This window comes from Trachemys scripta, chromosome 1, assembly GCF_013100865.1.
Source record: "Trachemys scripta elegans isolate TJP31775 chromosome 1, CAS_Tse_1.0, whole genome shotgun sequence".
Taxonomy (NCBI): Eukaryota; Metazoa; Chordata; order Testudines; family Emydidae; genus Trachemys; species Trachemys scripta.
Genome location: NC_048298.1, coordinates 226,421,923 through 226,441,794, shown reverse-complemented (window position 1 = coordinate 226,441,794; position 19,872 = coordinate 226,421,923). Strand labels below are relative to the sequence as shown.

The 19,872-nt window shown below is 41.6% G+C and overlaps 1 protein-coding gene across 2 annotated transcripts in view; it reads right to left on the bottom strand.

Moving 5' to 3' along the window:
- Positions 1–19,872, bottom strand: part of TUBGCP5 (tubulin gamma complex associated protein 5) — a 47,340-nt gene that overhangs the window by 8,055 nt on the left and 19,413 nt on the right. For both annotated transcript variants that reach the window (XM_034757905.1, XM_034757906.1), the window contains exons 13-20: positions 18,768–19,036; positions 17,521–17,719; positions 13,899–14,087; positions 11,391–11,573; positions 10,299–10,383; positions 10,074–10,194; positions 8,137–8,315; positions 6,668–6,793 (exon numbers count right to left, since the gene is read on the bottom strand). In XM_034757905.1, coding sequence (XP_034613796.1) covers positions 6,668–6,793; positions 8,137–8,315; positions 10,074–10,194; positions 10,299–10,383; positions 11,391–11,573; positions 13,899–14,087; positions 17,521–17,719; positions 18,768–19,036 — 1,351 coding nt within the window. The remainder of the gene's footprint in view (positions 1–6,667; positions 6,794–8,136; positions 8,316–10,073; positions 10,195–10,298; positions 10,384–11,390; positions 11,574–13,898; positions 14,088–17,520; positions 17,720–18,767; positions 19,037–19,872) is intronic.

Here is a 19,872-nt window from a genome sequence, read left to right as displayed (position 1 = left end):
CCCATCTTGGAGACATCAGAGACAGACCTGGATGGTAAGGACTGGATGAAGGGAGCACCCTGACTAATGTTCTCCAGGAGCATCCACCCCAGCAAGGAGTCCTGGACCAGTAGAGGGAGATGGACCAATCTCTCCAAGGAGTGAAGAGTCAGATTGTAAACTGTCCTGAGCCACATCTGATGGAGACAAAGACACAACCCTGCAAACTGGACCACCTGCATGCCAGCAGACATGTAGCCCAAGAGCCTCAGAACCATCCAACACATCATGGAAAGCTGAGATTGCAGACTAAGGGAAAGGTGGCGAATGATTGAAAATGGTCAGTCAGCAGAAATGCTCTCAAACTCAGAGAGTCTGTTAGGGCCGCAATGAACTCTATTTTTTGAGTGGGAACCAAAATTGACTTCAGTTTTTAGAATGAAACTCAGATGGTTGAGCAGGCACAGTGTAATGTTGACATCCTCTCTGGACTTGCCTCTCAATATAGCCAGTCGTCCAGATATAGGAAGATGTTCATTCCTTTCTTCCTGAGGTATGCTGTCTCCAAGACCATGCATTTGGTAAAAACCCAAGGGGCAGAAGAGAGGTCGAAGGGCAACACCATATACTGAAGATGGAGCTCTGCTATGACGAATCAAAGGAACTTTCTGTGGCCCAATAGGTGTCCTGAAGGTTCAGGGCAGCAAACCAGTCATTCTGAGACAACATGGGGAGGATAGTTGATAGAGTGACCATTTGGAACCTCTTGTATCAGATATATTTGTTAAGGCCTCGAAGGTCTTATCCTCCTTCGGATTTGGGAATAGAAGCCATGAACCCGGTGTTCCAGCAAAACCTCCTCCACCACTCTCAAAGCCAGTAGAGAGTGAACCTGCTCAAGGAGCAGTATCTGGTGAGAGGGGTTCTTGAAGAGGAACAGGGAGGGATGGACAGGGACTGGATAACATAGCCAGATCTGACAGTGCCTAGGACCCAGCTGTCAGTGGTGATCGAACCCCTTGCATTGTGAAAGAAGGCCGTCCTGTCCCCAAACGGAAGGGATGGGGAGAAAGGAATGATGACTAGAACACTGCTCTGGACCAAAGAGTCAAAATGGGTACTTAACTGTGCTGGGGAGGGCATGTGGACTGGCCAAACCCCAGACAAGACTGCCTCCTTCTATGGGGTCTATGCCCCTTTCTGGCATAGTCCCGCTGTCTTGGGGGAGGGAACAGCTGCCCAAATATGCACTGCGGATGATACTGCTGCTGTTGACGACGTGGCGCCTCTGCACTGTTGGTGTATATACTCCCAAGGGCTGTTGGGTAGCTCTAGAGTCCTTGAAGAAGTGCAAAGTCTCATTTGTCTTACCCCAAAACAGCGTTTGGCCATCAAAGGGCAAATCCTCTACCTCCTGCTGCACATTGAGAGCTATGCCCAAATTCTGCAGCCAGGAAACCCTTCTCATGGCCACTGCTGAGGGCGGCCATCACTCTGACCGCAGATTCCAGCACAGACTGCAACAAAGTCTTTGTCACCAAGCAGCCTTCGGTGACAAATGCCCAAAATTCCTCTCTCAAGGCTTATGGTAGCTGGTCTGCAAACTTAGACATAGTCATCCAGTTCACGAAGTCAAACTTGAACAGCAGTGCTTGCTGGTTAGCAATCTGCATCTGCAAGGAAGAGGAGGTAGAAATCTTCCTGCCCATCAGGTCCATTCATTTAGAGTCCTTATCCTTGGGAGTGGGCTTGAACCTGCCCTGACAGGCTCTATCATTCACCACAGTTACGACCAGAGAATGTGGGGCCTGATGGGAGTAAAAACCCTCACATCCCTCCACCAGAACGAAGTAGCACTTTTCCTTGTGCTTTGCTGCAGGCGGTACCAAAGCCAGCATGCTCCAGAGGACCTTAGCAAGCTCAAGGAGTGAATCATTAATAGGGAAGGAGACTTTCCCAGGGATAGATGGCTGCAGATAAGCATTAACATATGGGTGTTCTCTTGAAAGAGCTCCGTTTGAATACCCTACGAAGCAGCCACACACTGCAAAAGGTCCTAGTATGCCTTGAAATCCTCCAGTACTGAAGGGGAGAAAGACCCAGGCACCGTTGAATCATCCAGGGATGAAGATGAAATGGTTAACTGTGCCAGAACCGGACCTTGCTCCAGGACTGATGGAGCTGGATGGGACGACTACGGAGGCTCTGCGAAGGGAAAGCTCATTGGTGCCTGGGCCTGTGGTAGATCAATGGTACCACCACAGACCTGGTTGGTGATCTCACCTTCAAGTGAGACGAGGAGTGGGACTGCCGAAGTGTCTGATGGATTTCATGGAGGCCACTGGTATGGATAAGGCATGGTGGCCAGTAGGCGCAAGGCCAGGTGCCCCTGTCCCGAATGTGAGATGAACACCAATCCTAGTACCCATAGCGCTCCATAAATGGTCCCCCAATGTGGGCCAGGTGATGGACAGCGAGAGAAGGAAGAGCCCAACCTGGATGCTGAAGAGTAGTGGGCTTCAGGGGATAAAGGTGGAACCATCCGTCAGGGTGCAAGCAACTGGTCTGACTAATCCATAGCCCAAAACGAAGAGGGAGCAAGCGCCAACAGCAGAAATGGTACCAGCACCAAGTATGCCTCCTTCGTTTCTGGTGCAAGAAGCAGTGTCAACGCCAAAGTTGGCAGCAGTACCAAGGTAACTGATGATGCCGAAGTGGAGGGTGATGAGTGCCGACAGGGTAATGTTGGCAGCGCCAGGTGCAGGGGTGCCAAAGACACTCCCGGTGCTGGAGAGGTCTTTCACACCAAGCCCAGCAGCAGCCCCCATTTCACGGACTGTGAAAGAGAAACAACAGAGTATGGTGCTGACAGACCCACAGGTTCAGCAGCCTGCCCAGCCAATAGGAAGATGAAGGAAGCAGCCCTGGCAAAGTCCTGGACCAAGGACAAGGTTGGGACAGAAAAGCAGAGGAAGTCCATTGCTACCAGATGCACCACCAGCGTGGAAAGAGACAGTGCCAGTATTGCCCTCATCAGTACTGGACTCAATGGATATCCCGGGGCTGGAACTGGAGACGACCGTACAGGGTCTCTGACCTCCTTGTGTGGTACCAGGGAGTGGTTGACAGGATTTCCTCCATCCTGCGCATTGGCATTCACCCCGGCCCAATCCATGCTCCTTCTGAAGGAGGGAGACGAGTCCCCATGCAATGTGGAATGGCCTGAGTCAGTCTTATGCAACCTTTTTCTCAGTGCACGTGATAGGGAACAACTCCTTCATCTCTTTGGAGAGACACCACATCCAGGAAGCAAAGCAGAAGCACACTCAGAACCGGAGGGCAACATCCAATCTGACAAGGGCCTCAGTGCCGAAGCAAGCCGCATGTCCTGTTTGAGCACCTAGTGCTTCAAATGAAGATCCCTCACCACCGGAATCTATTTGGTGAACGATCTATAAATGGGAAACCACTCCTTACTGTAGACTTTGTGTAGACACAGCAAGCACCTATGTGGGGATTGTTCTTGGGGATTGCTCCCCCTCATGACAGACAATTTTTAACCGCTGGTAAGGGCAATACTAGAGAATCACAAATTATAACTAACTACAGCAACACTCTAACTAACGCTATACTAAGGATACTAATTTCTAGTTGTATTTAATTAGTGACTAAAAATAGAGGGATTGTGAAGTGAAAACCATGCAGAGCTCCAACTCCAGTCACAGGCAGTAAGAAGAAACTGATGGATGTCACGGCGGCACTGCCTCATATAGCCAGAGGAGGGGCTATGGGCACAAGTGCCACCCCTCTACAGATACTGCTTGGCAAAATTCTCCGGCTCCTGTGTGGAATACACAACTGCATCTACTCAAAGAAGCCACCACGATGGCTGTCAGGTGGACTCTAATGGAAATTAGTGACAGTTCCAAGTTTTTAAAGTAGCAGAATGTCGTCCACTATATCTGACAGTGATGAGATTGTGACTGGAATGTGTTTGAGGCCACACCAGCAGGCAAATCTTGTCCATTTTTGCAAGTGTAGCATGTAGATGGTTTTCTGCTGGAGAAGAGGCATATCTGACTGCCCTGAGTTCCAGGAGGTTGATGTGCAGAGTTGTTTCCAGAGGTGTCCATGTGCCCCGGGCCATGTGGGTGTCTAGATGTGCATCCAGCGTTATGATAACTGCAGGGGGAGGGCAGCTGAAAGTGACTCCTGCACAAACTTTGTGAGGGTATTTCCACCAATTGAGAGATTCCTTTATGAAAGCAGGTATCGAAAGTAGTATAGTTAGACTGTGTCTGTTCAGGGAATTAACAGTCCTGAACCACTCCTGAAGGCATCCCATTCACAGTCTTGCATGGTATATAATGAAAGTATCAGCTGCCATAGACCCAAACAGCTGAAAACAATTCTTGACCAGGGTTTGAGGGCTGATCCGGACTGTACTGACTATGCTGGATAGAGTCATGAATCTGTGCATTGAGAGGCAGGCTCTTGCCCCTATTAAATCGAGATGAACTCGTATTCTAACTTTTGCACAGGGGTTAAGGTGGATTTTTGAATGTTTAATTGCAGATCGAATTGGAGAAATGAAGTCTATGGCTTCACAAGTTGCTTCCTGACCTTTCAGAAGCCAATTGTCTAGGTAAGGGACCACCACAATTCCCTTTCTGCGGAGATGTCCTGCTACTACTGACATGACCTTTGGGTGAAGAAGAAAAAGAAGAAAAAAAAAAAAAGAAAAGAGTCCTTCAACATTTGCAGAGATTGTGCTTTCAGCAAACAGTCTGGTGCCATCAAAAAGAAGGTCTTGACCGTATTCTGGACCTCCTTGGGAAATCCTGAGAGCAGAAGCCAGAAGGCCCCCTATAACTACAGCCATAGAAATCAAATGAGTGGCAGTATCACTAGAGCCAAAACAGGCCTACAAAAAATATGTTCAGGTGAGGAGTTGGCCTTCTGCAATAATTGCCTGGAATTGCTCTCTATGTTCTGCTGGTAGATACTCAATAAAGGAGTTCAGCTTGGTATAATTTATATAGTTATACTTCACCATTAATGCCTGGGAGTTGGCGATTCTCAATTGTAAAGTGGCTGACAAATATCCTTTTCTACCAAACATGTTGAGGCGTTTATGATCTGTATCACAGAGCGTAGATATAGCATGGTGCTGACTTCACTGTTTATTAACTCCCTTGACCATTAAGGAGTTAGGAAAGGAATGGGAAAATAAAAACGGAGTCCTTAGAGGAGACAAGATATTTTTGTCTGCACTCTTACACGTTGGCAGAATTGACGCTGGAGGTATGCCAAATAACCTTTGCAGGATCTAGAAGGGCCTTGTTAACAGCCAGGGTAATTCGGGCAGATGAAACTGTCTGAAGGATGCCAAGTAGCTTATGATGGTTCTTTAACCTCCTCAAGACAGATCTGTAAACAATCTGCAACCTTCTTGATAAGGTCCTGCCACTTTACAATTCCGAATTGCCAACTCTCAGGCATTAAATTATACCAAGCTGAACTCCTTTATTAAGTATGAACCAGCAGAACTTTATAGTCTTTAGTTTTAACCATATTCTGAGTACCTGAGGAACCAGCAGCCTCATGGGTTGAAGAGAATTAGGGGCCAAACCCACTGAAGTCATCGGAGACTGTGACTTCTTTGAGGTAGGTTCCCTACTCGGAAAACTCGAGGGATGGTCTCTGGGAATCTTATGAAAGGAATCGTGCCCTCAAGGAGTACGGTTCAGAGACAGTGGAGGCAGCGGACTTACTCAGAGGCCAACATACAGAGGAGGTCCCCTGACCAGTGTCAGAGGCTGAGCATAGTGAGCTCTCCATTGTGAGGAGTCAGTTAGAGCTCCCTGTTTTTTGATGGCTCTAGATTTTAATGCCAGACAGAAGTTGCACTTTTAGAAAAGATGAGACTCCCTGAGGCAACAGATGCACGAGGAGTGTCAGTCAGTCACCGGGAATGCCCGCTGGCACAACAGGCAGCGTCTGAAACCAGGAGAACTTAGCATGTCCTCCCAGTAAAGCAAAAACTCCCAGGAGAGGAGAAATTATCGATCTAAAAGATAAAAATAAATTAATCTTTTCAAAAAAGCCAAAAGAACAGCTAAAACTACTACTAAGTACTAACTATACTAAGAACAACTATAATAAACTAAGTTCTAAAAGAGCTAAGACGACACAGTTGGGGTAAAACGATGCAGACAACTGATAAGGCTTTGTCCCAGGCCAATGTGGGTTAGAAAGAACTGAGGGTAGTTTCCACACGCAGTGCTATCTAACAGCACAGAGCACGAGACTGAGTTACACACTTGCACAGGCCAAATGGACACTGCTCTGAGAAATCTCCAATCAAAGGCACAGGGGGCACAAGAGCACCTGGAGTGGAGCACCTATAGGGACAGTACTCAAAGAATCACCATAAATTCCCACATCTTCTAGCCACAGGTGACCCATGTACAATTTGAAGAACTGAACTGTATAATTAAGGAAATGATTCTGAGTGGGAAGCAAATGCATGAGTCTCAATTGTAACTCTGGAAAGGCTACTGCCTCTCCACAATATCTGTAATTACCATATGTCAAAATCCAACATATACTGGATGATTTTTAATGACAAACATTTCTCCCTTGTTGAGCTGAAAATACCACGTATTCAGTTTTACTTAACACATACCTTTTCTCTCAGCAGGCAGCGATCATGGATTGTAGACAAATATCTATAATGAATTTTAATCAGTTGATCTAAATCTTTGGCTTCTTCTACCTGATGCTGAAACTCCAAACCTGTACTGTGAAGAATCTTTAAAAGATAAAGCAAGGAGTATTAACATGAATACCACCTCTATGACTGGAATCCCCATAGTTCTTTTCTCTACACTTCTCTGGGGAGTTCTTTTTATCAGGGATTTGGAGCAATCAAATTTTTTAATTGCTCTGCTCCGGCTCCACTCCAGCTCCGGGCAAAAACCTACTGGTCCGCGCTCCAGCTCCGGGCTCCGCTACAAAGCCCTGCTTTTTATAGTCTGAACCTCAATTATTCCCTCACTCCTCCCCTCTTCCATCACTACCTTTCAGGTTCAGTCTTATGGCCACCATCCATATAACCAAAAACTGAATTCCCTTCAACTTGTCAACGATATTCTTTAATTCGATAGTGCAGCGGTTCTCAAACTTCATTGCACTAAGACTCCCTTCTGACAAAAAAAAAATTACTACACGACCCTGGGCGAGGGCTGGAGCCCAAGCCCTGCTGCCCCAGGGTTGAAGCCCTCAGACTTCAGATTCAGCCCCGAGCCATAGCAAATCTAACACTGGCCTTGGTGACCCCATTAAAATGGGGTCATGAGTCACTTTGGGGTCACAACCCAGTTTGAGAATCACTGCGATAGACAGGCTGCTCTTGTACCATGGACTGAATATGCCACTTCTGTAGGTGTTGATTCAGGGCATGCTACCATCATTAGAAATCCCAGATCCTGACGGCCTAACAATCAAGAGACTGGGATTGGAAATAGAACTCAGAACCTCTTGCATAACACAGAGCATCATCATTAAGAAAGTGGGCCAGCTTTCATCTATTCTCCTTTCAAAAAGAGTGTATTAACACAGACTGGCAATTCATATACAGGAGCAGGGTAAGTGTGGATCTGCACAAGTTCCTGCTTCACTTAAGAGAATATAAACCTTTGGAAATGGACATTAGTTAACTCCCAGAGGCACACATGTAAAGACACAACTTTTGCAGTAATGCTATTAGGAGTGCAGAATAACAGCAGCTTACTGAAATCTATTGTTTCTCTTGACATTAACGTCCTTTCTTTGCAAACCTTTGGGGTGAAAAGTTAGTCTGAAGAAAAGTGTTACCAATATCAAAGAATTATGTACATTAAAAACTCCTAAAAGTCTATTTAATATTTACTGATTTAAGACGTCTTACTTAAAATTCAAACAAACAACCAGCATGAATATTTTCAATATACATTCCTTTTTAGTTCAGGACTTAAAAACTGAACAAAATAAACATTAAGTGAAGACACTACTTATTTGCACATGCTTAGTCAGAAGTTGTTTTGAATTATTAGCTATGTTATGACTACAGTTAGAAATTCCTACAATACGTAAGATTATTGTAAAAGGACAAACCCTGGTCATGATGTAGTTGTGCAAGCTGTTAACAAAATGCATGAGTTTCACTCTTAAGAGGAACATGCGGTGAATTTGTTGTTTTATAAATTCTGTTTGTGATCCAAACTGAGGAACTGTCTCTTGTTCTAATTGAGGTCCTTCCTTTAACTGTGGTTTTTCGGTAGCATTTACTAGTTCTAAAAATGGAGAGGAAAAAGTTTGGGTGAATATTTATAAAATAAATAGGTATTAACTACATTTAAATATTAATTAAAACTAAAATGTATCCTTTTTATTAAAGTTATCAGAACAATAATATACTGAAATAGCTTTTGTCCTTTAATTCAGATACTTATCAGTATTTACATAATAATCATATATTAAAATAGGAACTGGGAGCGGATGTTATGATGCAATTAATTGTTTGCTACATATTAAAGGGCGGAGGTTGATATATTACAATATTAAAAAAATTACATGAACATAAACTGTTATCTTCACAAAGGGGACAACACTTCAAAGCCCAGTCATACCCTTACAAATTAAAACTCATTTTAGCAAATTAGAAAGTACAGTTCTCAGTACCTTCAGTGACACAATGATGCAATAGAGTTATAAAAGTCTTTAGGTGAAACCTGAGTCCAACCACTCAAACTCTCTGGATGACACAGTTATTTATTTTCAAAGGTTAATCAGAGTGGACTACTTTATATAAAACTTTTAATAGTATGAACACCAAAAGGCCACTGAAGTGGAATATTGGAAAAATCCCTGACCCTCCTCCCCATCACTCCCACACGCCCTACTGATCTTGACCACACAATTAAAGAGCCCATAGACTTTCTGCCAGCACAGGAAAATTAAACTCCCAAGTACACATTCTGACCTAGATACATTTACTTTGTAGTTTATAAAGGGTAAGTAACTATTTTCACAACCACTTAGGACAGAAAGTAATGTTACTGGTAAAATCATGGATGTATTTGCATTAGGATATGATGCACAGGACTTCCTTCAGTAGCTATGGCTGAAGAATGACCTAGTAACAAATCTCAGAGATTTGAAAAAACAAAACAAAAAAACTAACTATAGCTGAATTAAGGTATGGTAGATGGTAGGGGTCCTTTGCAGACAAAGTAGGACCAATTCTGTATTTGGTGCCTAGATACCATACCACAGTGATTGTTGCAAAAGAAATGCCTCAATAAATATAGCCAGCTATATTTAATAGGTGTGTTAAATGAGACACAAATATGATTAATTCTGTAAAGTCATCAAAAATCCAACTAGCTTATAATCTCTTATCCTGGATGCTCATACATCCATTACCACAAATGAGAGAAATTTGCCATCAAGATGGATGGACATTGCCCCCAGCAATGTCAATTTTACTTCAAAACTTGACTTCCAAAATAATTTAACTGCATACATATCAGGAAAGGATTCTCACCATGGGCCTTATTCGAACACCAATGAAGGCAATGGAAAGACTCCAATTCATTTCAGTGGGTTTAGATGAGGTTCCATGTAACTTTCACACTGCTCTGCTGAGCAAAATTAATTTAGCAACTATCTTTCCCAGCACCTTGTAAATGCTACAAACAGGAGCTATTATGCTGCAATACTGACTTTTCAAAAAGGCTACCATAATACTGGGTGTATTCAAACAACTGTCAATAGCATGGATACCAATATGCCATAAAACAAGACCTTATACACCTCTACTCCGATAGAACGCGACCCAATATAACACGAATTCGGATATAACGCGGTAAAGCAGCGCTCCGGGGGGGCCGGGCTGCGGGCTCCAGCAGATCAAAGCAAGTTCGATATAACGCGGTTTCACCTATAACGCGGTAAGATTTTTTGGCTCCCGAGAGTTATATCGGGGTAGAGGTGTATTTTCACTGATACAGATTTAAGATTAACAAGAAATATTTCAAGAAATTTCTTACCATCAAATCGTAAAACATCTAAGCTATACTTGGCCCACTTTATTTGTAATAAGAGAAGAAACACTTGATTGTAAATTTTTTGACATTCTAAACTTATAACTATATCCACAGGCCAAGGGACCTAAAGAGGAAAACAAACAAACAACCCTTAATTTGATGGAGCAATTTGCTGTTACTTCAAATGTATTTTAAAATTAAAGCAAAAGAAACATTATTATATTTTACCTTGTAGCTCAATGTTAAGCCATCTAAGGTATGGACAGGGAGTTTCTTCTTTGCTATATCAACACTTTCAAAAGATATAGACAGCCTACAAAAAGAAACAAATACTCTAGTTGCCAATGGTTTGCATTAAGCTGGTGGTTATCTTAAAATGTTTTATTTTAATCTGTCATTACTAAATATTAAGGATCAGATTTAACCTGGTAGGGAAAGATTTGTAAAGATACCTCTGCTCCAAGCTTTGTAAAAAGATTGTATAACATAGGGGTGGCCAACTTGTGGCTCCGGAGCCACATGCGGCTCTTCAGAAGTTTATATGCAGCTCCTTGTATAGGCACCAACTCCAGGGCTGGAGCTACAGGTGCCAACTTTCCAGTGAGCACCCCCTGGCACATTGCTCAACCCCTGGCTTTGCCACAGGCCCATCATCCACTCCACCCCTTTCCGCCCCCTCCCCTGAGCCTGCCGTGCCCTCACTCCTCCCCATCCCAGATCCTCCTGCATGCCACGAAACAGCTGATCAGGAGATATGGGGAGGGAGGGGGAGGCACTGATTGGCAGGGCTGCCGGTGGACAGGAGGCGCTGGGAGCCCGGGGCAGGAGGGAGGGGAGCTGATGGGGGGCTGCTGACATATTACTGTGGCTCTTTGGCAATGTACATTGGTAAATTCTGGCTCCTTCTCAGGCTCAGGTTGGCCACCCTGGTATAACAAAATTACTAATCAAGACACTATTGCAAGTGAATATATAGGGGAACTTATTGTGGCGGAAAACAAAAACAAATGTCTACAGGTAAAATTTAGTTCTAGTGAACAGATTAATTAATGCTCTCATACTTTAAGTAGATAACAATCATATGTTTATTTCCACCATACTGCATTTTGAATACTCTATCAATGCACACAATAGTTCTAACACAAAATGCAGTGACAGAATGACCCAGACTGGTTGAACTGACAGCTATACTGATGACTAAGACCACAATAGAGCCTAATATTTATGTATTTCATAAACCTATCATTTCAACAGGAAGATAGAAGGAAATTGAAAGGAAAAAAGTCATTTTTATTTTCAACTTAATTCCATGCATTTTACCTTGAACTGTCCTCTGGGTAACGTTGTCCAACTGCTTCCTGAAGTTGAACATTTAGAAATGATACATTCTGCCAAGTTTCCTTTTCTCTTATTTTATCAAAAATAGATGTGTAGAAATCATACATAGTATCCCCAGCTTCAAGCAAAAAAAAGTTTCGCATTGCCTGCAAGTACTCTACCAGCCTGAACAGGGAATACAAATACACAAACATCTCTTCAATATGCATTATATTCCTTTAACATAAAATGTCACATTATGTAATGCAAACCTTTAAAAGTCTCATCACAAGAACTCCCCACTGAATCCCATATTCCAGTGAAGCCTATTATACATTTCTTTTTCACATAAACATCACTTAGGCCAGATGTAACAAAATACTTAACGATGTACGTAGCTCAAGGCATTGAAAGTAATGCCACTGACTTCAGTAGGACTAGTCATGTACTCAAGCACTTTTCTGGATCAGGCCCTCAGTTCAAGAACAGCTTTATGGGGAGAAATAGTGCATCTGGGGACCGACTGGCTAAGCAGCAGTTCTGCAGAAAAGGACCTGGGGTTTACAGTGGACAAGAAGCTGGATGAGAGTCAGCAGTGTGCCCTTGTTGCCAAGAAGACCAATGGCATATTGGGCTGAATTAGTACGAGCATTGCCAGGAGATCGAGGGAAGTGATTATTCCCCTATATTCTGGCTCTGTGAGGCCACACCTGGAGTATTGTGTCCAGTTTTGTTCCCCCCACTACAGAAGGGATGTGGACAAATTGGAGAGAGTCCAGCAGAGGGCAACGAAAATGATTAGGGGGCTAGGGCACATGACTTACGAGGAGATGCTGAGGGAACTGGGATTATGTAGTCTGCAGAAGAGAAGAGTGAGGGGGGATTTGATAGCAGCCTTCAACTACCTGAAAGGGGGTTCCAAAGAGGATGGATCTAGACTGTTCTCAGTGGTAGCAGATGACAGAACAAGAAGCAATGATCTCAAGTTGCAGTGGGGTATGTCTAGGTTGGATATTAGGAAACACTATTTCACTAGGAGGGTTGTGAAGCACTGGAATGGGTTACCTAGGGAGGTGATGGAATCTCCATCCTTAGAGATTTTTAAAGCCCGGCTTGACAAAGCCTTGGCTGGGATGATTTAGTTGGTGTTGGTCCTGCTTTGAGCAGGGGATTGGACTAGATGATCTCCTGAGGTCTCTTCCAACCCTAATATTCTATGATTCTATGATCTCTCTAACTGCAGAACCTGAAAAAATTCCAACGTCATTGGGAGTTTTGCCTAAGTAAGGGCTCCAATATCAGTTCCTTAACTGTTAAAAAAAGAGGAAGAAGGCGTAGTAGTACTTCCCTATTTCACAGAGGTGCTGTAAGGATGGATACATTTAAAGACTGTAAGGCACTTGGATACTATGGTGATGGAGGCCACATGAGTACCTTAAATAGAAAGACTGTGACTTAGGACCAGGTCAGAGGTCATGAGATCAGGCCACTTTACTCAACTCAGCATGACAATATCACATAATTAGTGGTAGTGTAATGGCCAAATTCAAATTTAGATAATCATATTCTGTCTTCCTAAAATTTCTCCTATATTTTAAGCTGACTGTGTGAAAGCCTGGTTCCACTGAAGTCAATAATAGCTTTGACATTGACTTAATTGGGGCCAGGATTTTACACATTGTTTTTTCTAGGAATATTTATATTTGTCAATTTTTAACTGTTTTCATACTTCTCTACCCAAAAGTACTTAATACCATAATCTAGTGTATGAATTAAGACATGTGTTTACCTTTAAACGTTATTTAAAGCAAATGTATTAAAATACTATGTTTTTATCAAGCTGCTTACACTTTACTTTTTCTTTGCTTATCATTATTATTTGTATTACAATACTGCTTAGAGACCCAGTCTGAGACTGGTCACCCACTGTGCTTCATGCTGTATAAATATATAGTAAGAAACGGTTCCTTCAAAAAAGACCTTACAAACTAAGGGCTTGTCTACATTTAAAATGCTACAGTGGCACCGTAGTGCAGCTGCACTTCAGTGTAGCTGTTACTTACAGCGACTGGAAGGATTCTCCCATCACTGCATGTAATCCACTTCGCCGAAAGGCGATAGCTAAGTCTTCCGTTGACCTAGTGCTGCCTATATGGGGACTTAGATCAGCTTAACTATGCCACTCAGGGATGTGAACTTATAATACCCAAATGATGCAGTTATGCCAACATAATGTTCTATTGTAGCCTAGGCTTAAATAGGTAATACAGACAAAAGGACAGAACACAAAAGAACAACGAATAGAGTGATGGTTGGAAAACATTATGTTAATTCTACATATTAGTGCTTTTGTTATTGTTTATCACTGCAGAATTAGAAGAGAAGATTAAACAGTTTGTAAAAGATTTCAACTACAAATCAATTTTCTTAAAGTAATTGGTGCTTTTACAGTATGGTATACCAATGATAATGGAATATGCTTTTTAAGCAGGACCTAATTTCATTTCTTACCTGTAATCCTTCTTTAAAGTTTGCATTAGGTTGCCACAGCATTCCAGATATTGCTTATCTATGTGAGGATAAAGGCAAGACCTCAGTGTCAGTTCAAATGTCTGGCATGTCACTGATTCAGAGGATCTATCCACGCAAACATCACCACCAGTAAATGTCTCATGAAAGTCACTTTGCTCCAAATACAGCCTTCAAAATAAAAAAAAAAAAAACATTGCTTAGCTGGAAAGGAATTGATCCATATAATACCTAACAGAAAGTGTCATACATTTAAAACTTTGTGGTCTCATTTTAAGCAGAAAGCTAAATGTGCTTAAAAATAAAAAAATAATAAGGCATTGAAAAAGTAGTAAAAAGTTCATTCCAGTACTGGTAACTCAATGGATATTAGTGCCTTAACTCAGACAAGCCCATTATTTCAAGTGACTATACATACAACCTTTGTATAACAAGGCATAAGAGTACTAATTTGGATGATGTGCTATAACCACCTAATCACTCACTGTGTTTATGCCAGTTCTTGTTGTAGTTCTGAAAAGCAATACCAGTACAAATACTGTAGACCTCAATAAATAAGAAAAATATTTGTTTTATATGATTTTTTAGGGCTAGACTGTGATGTAAGGCCTAAACAAGGCGTTATCGGTTTTCATATATTCCAAGCCAGAAAGGACCACTGTGGTTGTCTAGTCTGTCCTCCTGTATAACACGTCACAGAATTTCTCCAAAATAATTTCTAGAGAATATATTTTAGAAAAACATCAACCTTGATTTAAAAATTGCCATTAATGGAGAATCCACTCTGACCCTCAGTAAATTGTTCTAGTGGTTAGTTACCATCACTTAAATACACCTAATTTCCAGTCTAAATTTATCTAGCTTCAACTTTCAGCCATTGAACATTCAGCTATACCTTTCTCTGCTAGACTGAAGAGTCCATTATCAAGTATACCTCTACCGCGACCTGATATAACAAGAATTCGGATATAATGCGGTAAAGCAGTACTCCAGTGGGACGGGGCTGCGCACTCCGTTGGATCAAAGCAAGTTCGATATAATGCGGTTTCACCTATAACCCGGTAAGATTTTTTGGCTCCCGAAGACAGCGTTATATCGGGGTAGAGGTGTACTTGTTTCCCATGTAGGTACTCAGATGGTAATCAAATCATCCCTTAACACTCTCTTTGCTAAGCCAAATAGATGGAGCTTCCTGAGTCTATCATTACTAAGGCAGGTTTTCTAATCCTTTAATCATTCTTGTGGCTCTTTTCTGAACACACTTCAATTTATCAACATCCTTCCTAAATTGTGAACACCAGAACTGGACACAGCATTCCAGTAGCAGCTGCAAAAGTGCCAAATATAGATTTGGGTAGCCTGCATATAGCTATAAGAGGGGGATCTTATTCAATGCACAGCCACATAGCTCAAGTCATAATCTCTCTCTCAATGGGATAAGACAAACCTTGGAAGTTAGGAGAACTCCAGCCCTAGGTAGGGGTGGAAATACACTGCTGGAGCCAGTTATTGGATCTCTAGAAGATGGGTAACAACGTGTGTTGGGGGGCAGGGAGAGAAAACAGCCACTCTCCCTCCCAACCCTCACCAGAAGGTGGGTGTTTCCTTGCTCCATATGGCGTCCTCCAGTGGAGGACATGGGTCACTGGGACGACCTGGGAGAAGGGGGAGCCCAATGTGTCTTTCTTCTCTTCCCTTTCCCACCACCCTGCTACAGCAGCTCTAGGAGCAACCTGGTGTTCCTAATGTATCACATGCGGCTGCCTGCTGGTGTGGCAACAATGGCAGCTCGGCCTTAACATTTTCCTGTCCAATTATTATTTTGGCACATTGTCAACAACATTTGACAGAGAAACAAGTAAGAGAAGGTAAATGGCAATTTGTAAACAGTATCTATCTCAGCAAAAGCTGGACAGAATTTAATCAGACAAAGAAAAGGTGCTCTGGTAGCCTGAAGGCTTTCCCCTACTGAATACCCAAGGCCAATTGCAAACAACAGAGGGGTAAGAGTCTCAAAAAGAAGGTTGCAATAAAATTGTTTTACAATGAAAAAAGTGTTAAGCAACTTAAATATAGTGGTCACTACTAAGGGCTGTTCAACACTAGAAAATGAGATCAACCCATCTCCTTCCCTATTTAGGCAGTGCTAGGTCTACCTAAGAATTCCGGACTGTTGAGGTGGTGGATTAACTACGCCAAAGGGAGAGCCCTTCCCATTGGTGTAGGTAGTGTCTGTTATGCTGAAGTGCTACAGTGATGTACTAACTCTCCTTATAATATTATACTGTTGGAAAATCTCTCAGTCAGACATTTAACACTTAGGGTAAGTCTACAGCACTACAGTGGCTTAGCTGTACTGATACACCTGCGCCGCTCAGCGCGTCTGGTGAAAACACTCTATGCCGACAGAAGAGAGTCTCCCGTTGGCATAAAAAACCCCACCTCTGCAAGCAGCATAAGCTATGTCAATGGGAGAAGCACACGAACACTTATGTTGGTGTAACCTATGTCACTCAGGGGGGTGGAATATTCACATTCCTGTGCGACATAAGTTTTGCAGACATAGGCTGAAGTGTAGACATAGTAATAGTAAGCCAAAGCCAATTAGTTTATCAGAGTAGGGTCAAAATCATCATTACAATACAGCAAAAGCTATCAACAGGTAAAATCATTGTAGTGCAAGTCTGGTTTCCATCACTTCAGAGCAGAGACTGTCTTGATCGACAAAAGGACTGAGTTAACCAGCCTATCAACTTTTAAGAGACATTCTCATCCACTGAGAGAGAGATTATGTACATAGCTCAACTATTAATTACAATATTCTTATAATACATTGTATTACCTGTTAAACTGTAAGGTTGTTTAACTTCACAATGAAAGCTTTTAAATACAACCAAGAACTAAAGGCACCATTGTTACATCAGAACTCTTTTTGAGAAGCCGGAACACCGATCTACCTATTGGTACGTAAGAGAAATAAATAGCTAACATTCTCACCACTAATTATTACGACCTATGTACGACTGTTAAAATCAACGTGTTGCTGCTCTGCTAGTTTCCTCACATTACCCTATCACAAAGGAACAATTATTTTTGTGGCAATTAATCTTTTTCCTGAAATGTTTGTTTTAAACTATTAGTACCACAGTAGAATTTTGCAAGATACATCTCTGAAATGATCAGCCAAAGAGAAAGACGTTAATTCAAATGAAAGACATTTTACATAATGTGCCATGCACACACATTAAAAAGATTACATTTTGCTACAGCATTTGTTCTATCATAATTCATTTGAGAAATTATATCTATTTTTTTGTAATAAAATTTGCTATGCTAGAGACAGTTCCCATTTTCTATACTAAAAACATTTAAGTCCTGCTAGATGTAGCAGGCAAAATAGAACCATTCTTGAATACTCATTTTAATAATTTATATTTTTAATGAACCTTTGGCCAGTCATAAGCTGCCTGGGACAATGCTTAGTCATGCTCCCCTTTAGGCTTGTTCCTGAGCTTGTTTGTTTTAAGCAGCAATAGCAAAAGTTTATGCCTTGTGGCTTCTGACAACAGCTGTGAGACTGGTTATCTTTCAGGTGTTCAATTACCTAGCAAAGTTAATAGCCAGCAATGGATCATGAACATCATCCAGTTCTAAGTGTCTCTCTGCTATCGACTGCATCTTTATCAAACTCTGCTTTGTAGCTTGTTGTTCTGTAATAATATCTGGAACAGATTCTTCCCCATGCCGCAGACGGGACTGCACAGACTCCAGAAATAGTGTGTACAAACTCTTTCTTTCTGCATCTGAAGTGGATAGTAAAATATATGGTAAATATTATTCTAAGAAACAGTGTTGATTATACTAGTACAACTAAGTTAAGGAGATTAACATAAACCCAGTTTTGCTTGCTATATTTCCATAGGCAGCATCAACAGTATCTAGGCTATGATTCGCAAGGTACTTAAGCACATATCTAACTTTAAATATTGATATTAATAGGACTATTTGTATGCTTAATGTTGGGTACATACTGAAATATCTTGCTGAACTGGGACCTAAAATATGAAATTAATATTTCTGAAAATATTAAACCCTTAAAGACGATGGGTATAAAGTAACTGTCAGCCATTAATACAAAACTTGTTTTCAATGACAGCTTATCCTCCCATGACAAAAGGGATAACACAGATATAAAAAGCGGTCGCAAAACAGTTCAAAGCCACCTCACTCTACATTTAAATAGAAAGGGACTTGTATAACATACAAATAGCTAATTTATATTGACCCACGTGAAGACAACAGACATCACAGCTCCCACTACTGTCCTTTGTGTATCATAATTCATGCTGGTTACTCCAAATATTCCGCATGCTTATAGTTGTATCGAGGTCTTTGGGCAGATCACCAACAGGCTTTCCTTAAATCAGGAATCCTATTTATTACCTATCATCCTTAAACCAATGAACTCTCAGTAATGGGAACCAACTGATTAATCACATAATAAGAAAATAGTTTTATGGTTTGAATAAAGATCTTAAATAATACAAACTAACAAGAGAGAATTTAAAATAATGTTTAAGAGCAACTTAAAACTGAAAAAAGCAAAGAAATTCTAAATTAAGGTAAAAATTCAGTTCTTCTCACATTGTTGTGTGTGTTGCATGCATCAGGGCTCTTGGAACAGAACCAGTTGTTTCAAATCAGATGTGAAGTTACAAACCACACAGTGCAAGCATAACAAGGAGAGCTATATACTAAACAGTGGATTATAATGGAAACACTAATACACCCTAAATACACAAATGCTGTTAGATACAGAGAAGAAGAATATTTTACACAACTTATTTTCACCTCTTGATGCAGCTTGCCGTGGATAATCATCTTTGGATTGTAGGTTCTTCAACAATTGCATGGACTTTCCAGCCATGATGATTTGTTTTAGTACTGGTTTCAGAAAGGAGACCATTGTGTGCTGCCTACTTGAGGGAGCCGGATCACTGCCAGAGCTGGCACTGGCATTATCACTCATTTTCTCTTCATTCTCCATCTTTTCTGACACACTATATAATGTGTAGGTAGCATACCAAAAATCCCTGTGATTAACTGGGACATTTTTGTTTCTACAACAGAGAGAGAAAATCGTTACACTTTATCCTTTTAAAAAGATAAAGCTTCCCTATTAAATAATAATATATTTCACCTTCTATTTGGAATTATCCCAACGCACCATAGAAATGATAGAATCATAGAAATGTAGAACTGGAAGGGACCTCGAGAAGTCACCAAGTCTAGTCCCCTGCAGAAGACCATCCCTGACAGGTGTTTGTCCAACCTGTTCTTTAAAACCTCCAATGATGGAGATTCCACAACCTCACCTGGAAGTCTATTCTAGAGCTAAATGATCCTTATAGTTAGAAAAGTTTTTTTTTTAAACAGCTAACCTAAATCTCTCTTGCTGCATATTAAGCCCATTACTTCTTGTCCTATTTTCTGCAGACTTGGAGAACAACTGATAAGTCTTCTTTGTAACAGCCCTCAACGTATTTGAAGACTTATCAGGTCCCCACTCAGTCTTCTTTTCTGAAGACTAAACGTGCCAAGTTTTAAATCTTCCATCATGGAACGTTTAGAAAACCTGGCCTATCATTTTTGATACTCTCTTCTGGGCTTTCTCCAATTTGTCCATATCTTTCCTGCAGTATGACATCCAGAACTAAACACAGTACTCCAGATGAGGCCTCACAAGCACCAAGTAGAGCAGGACAATTACCTTCTAGGTCTTACATACAACGCTCCTGTTCAGACACTCCAGAATGTTATTGGCCTTTTCTGCAACTGTCTCATGTTGTTGACTTATTCAATTTGTGATTCACTATAACTCCCAAATCCTTTTCAGCAGTACTACTACCTACCCAATTATTCCCCATTCTGTATTTGGGCATTTGATTTTTTCCTT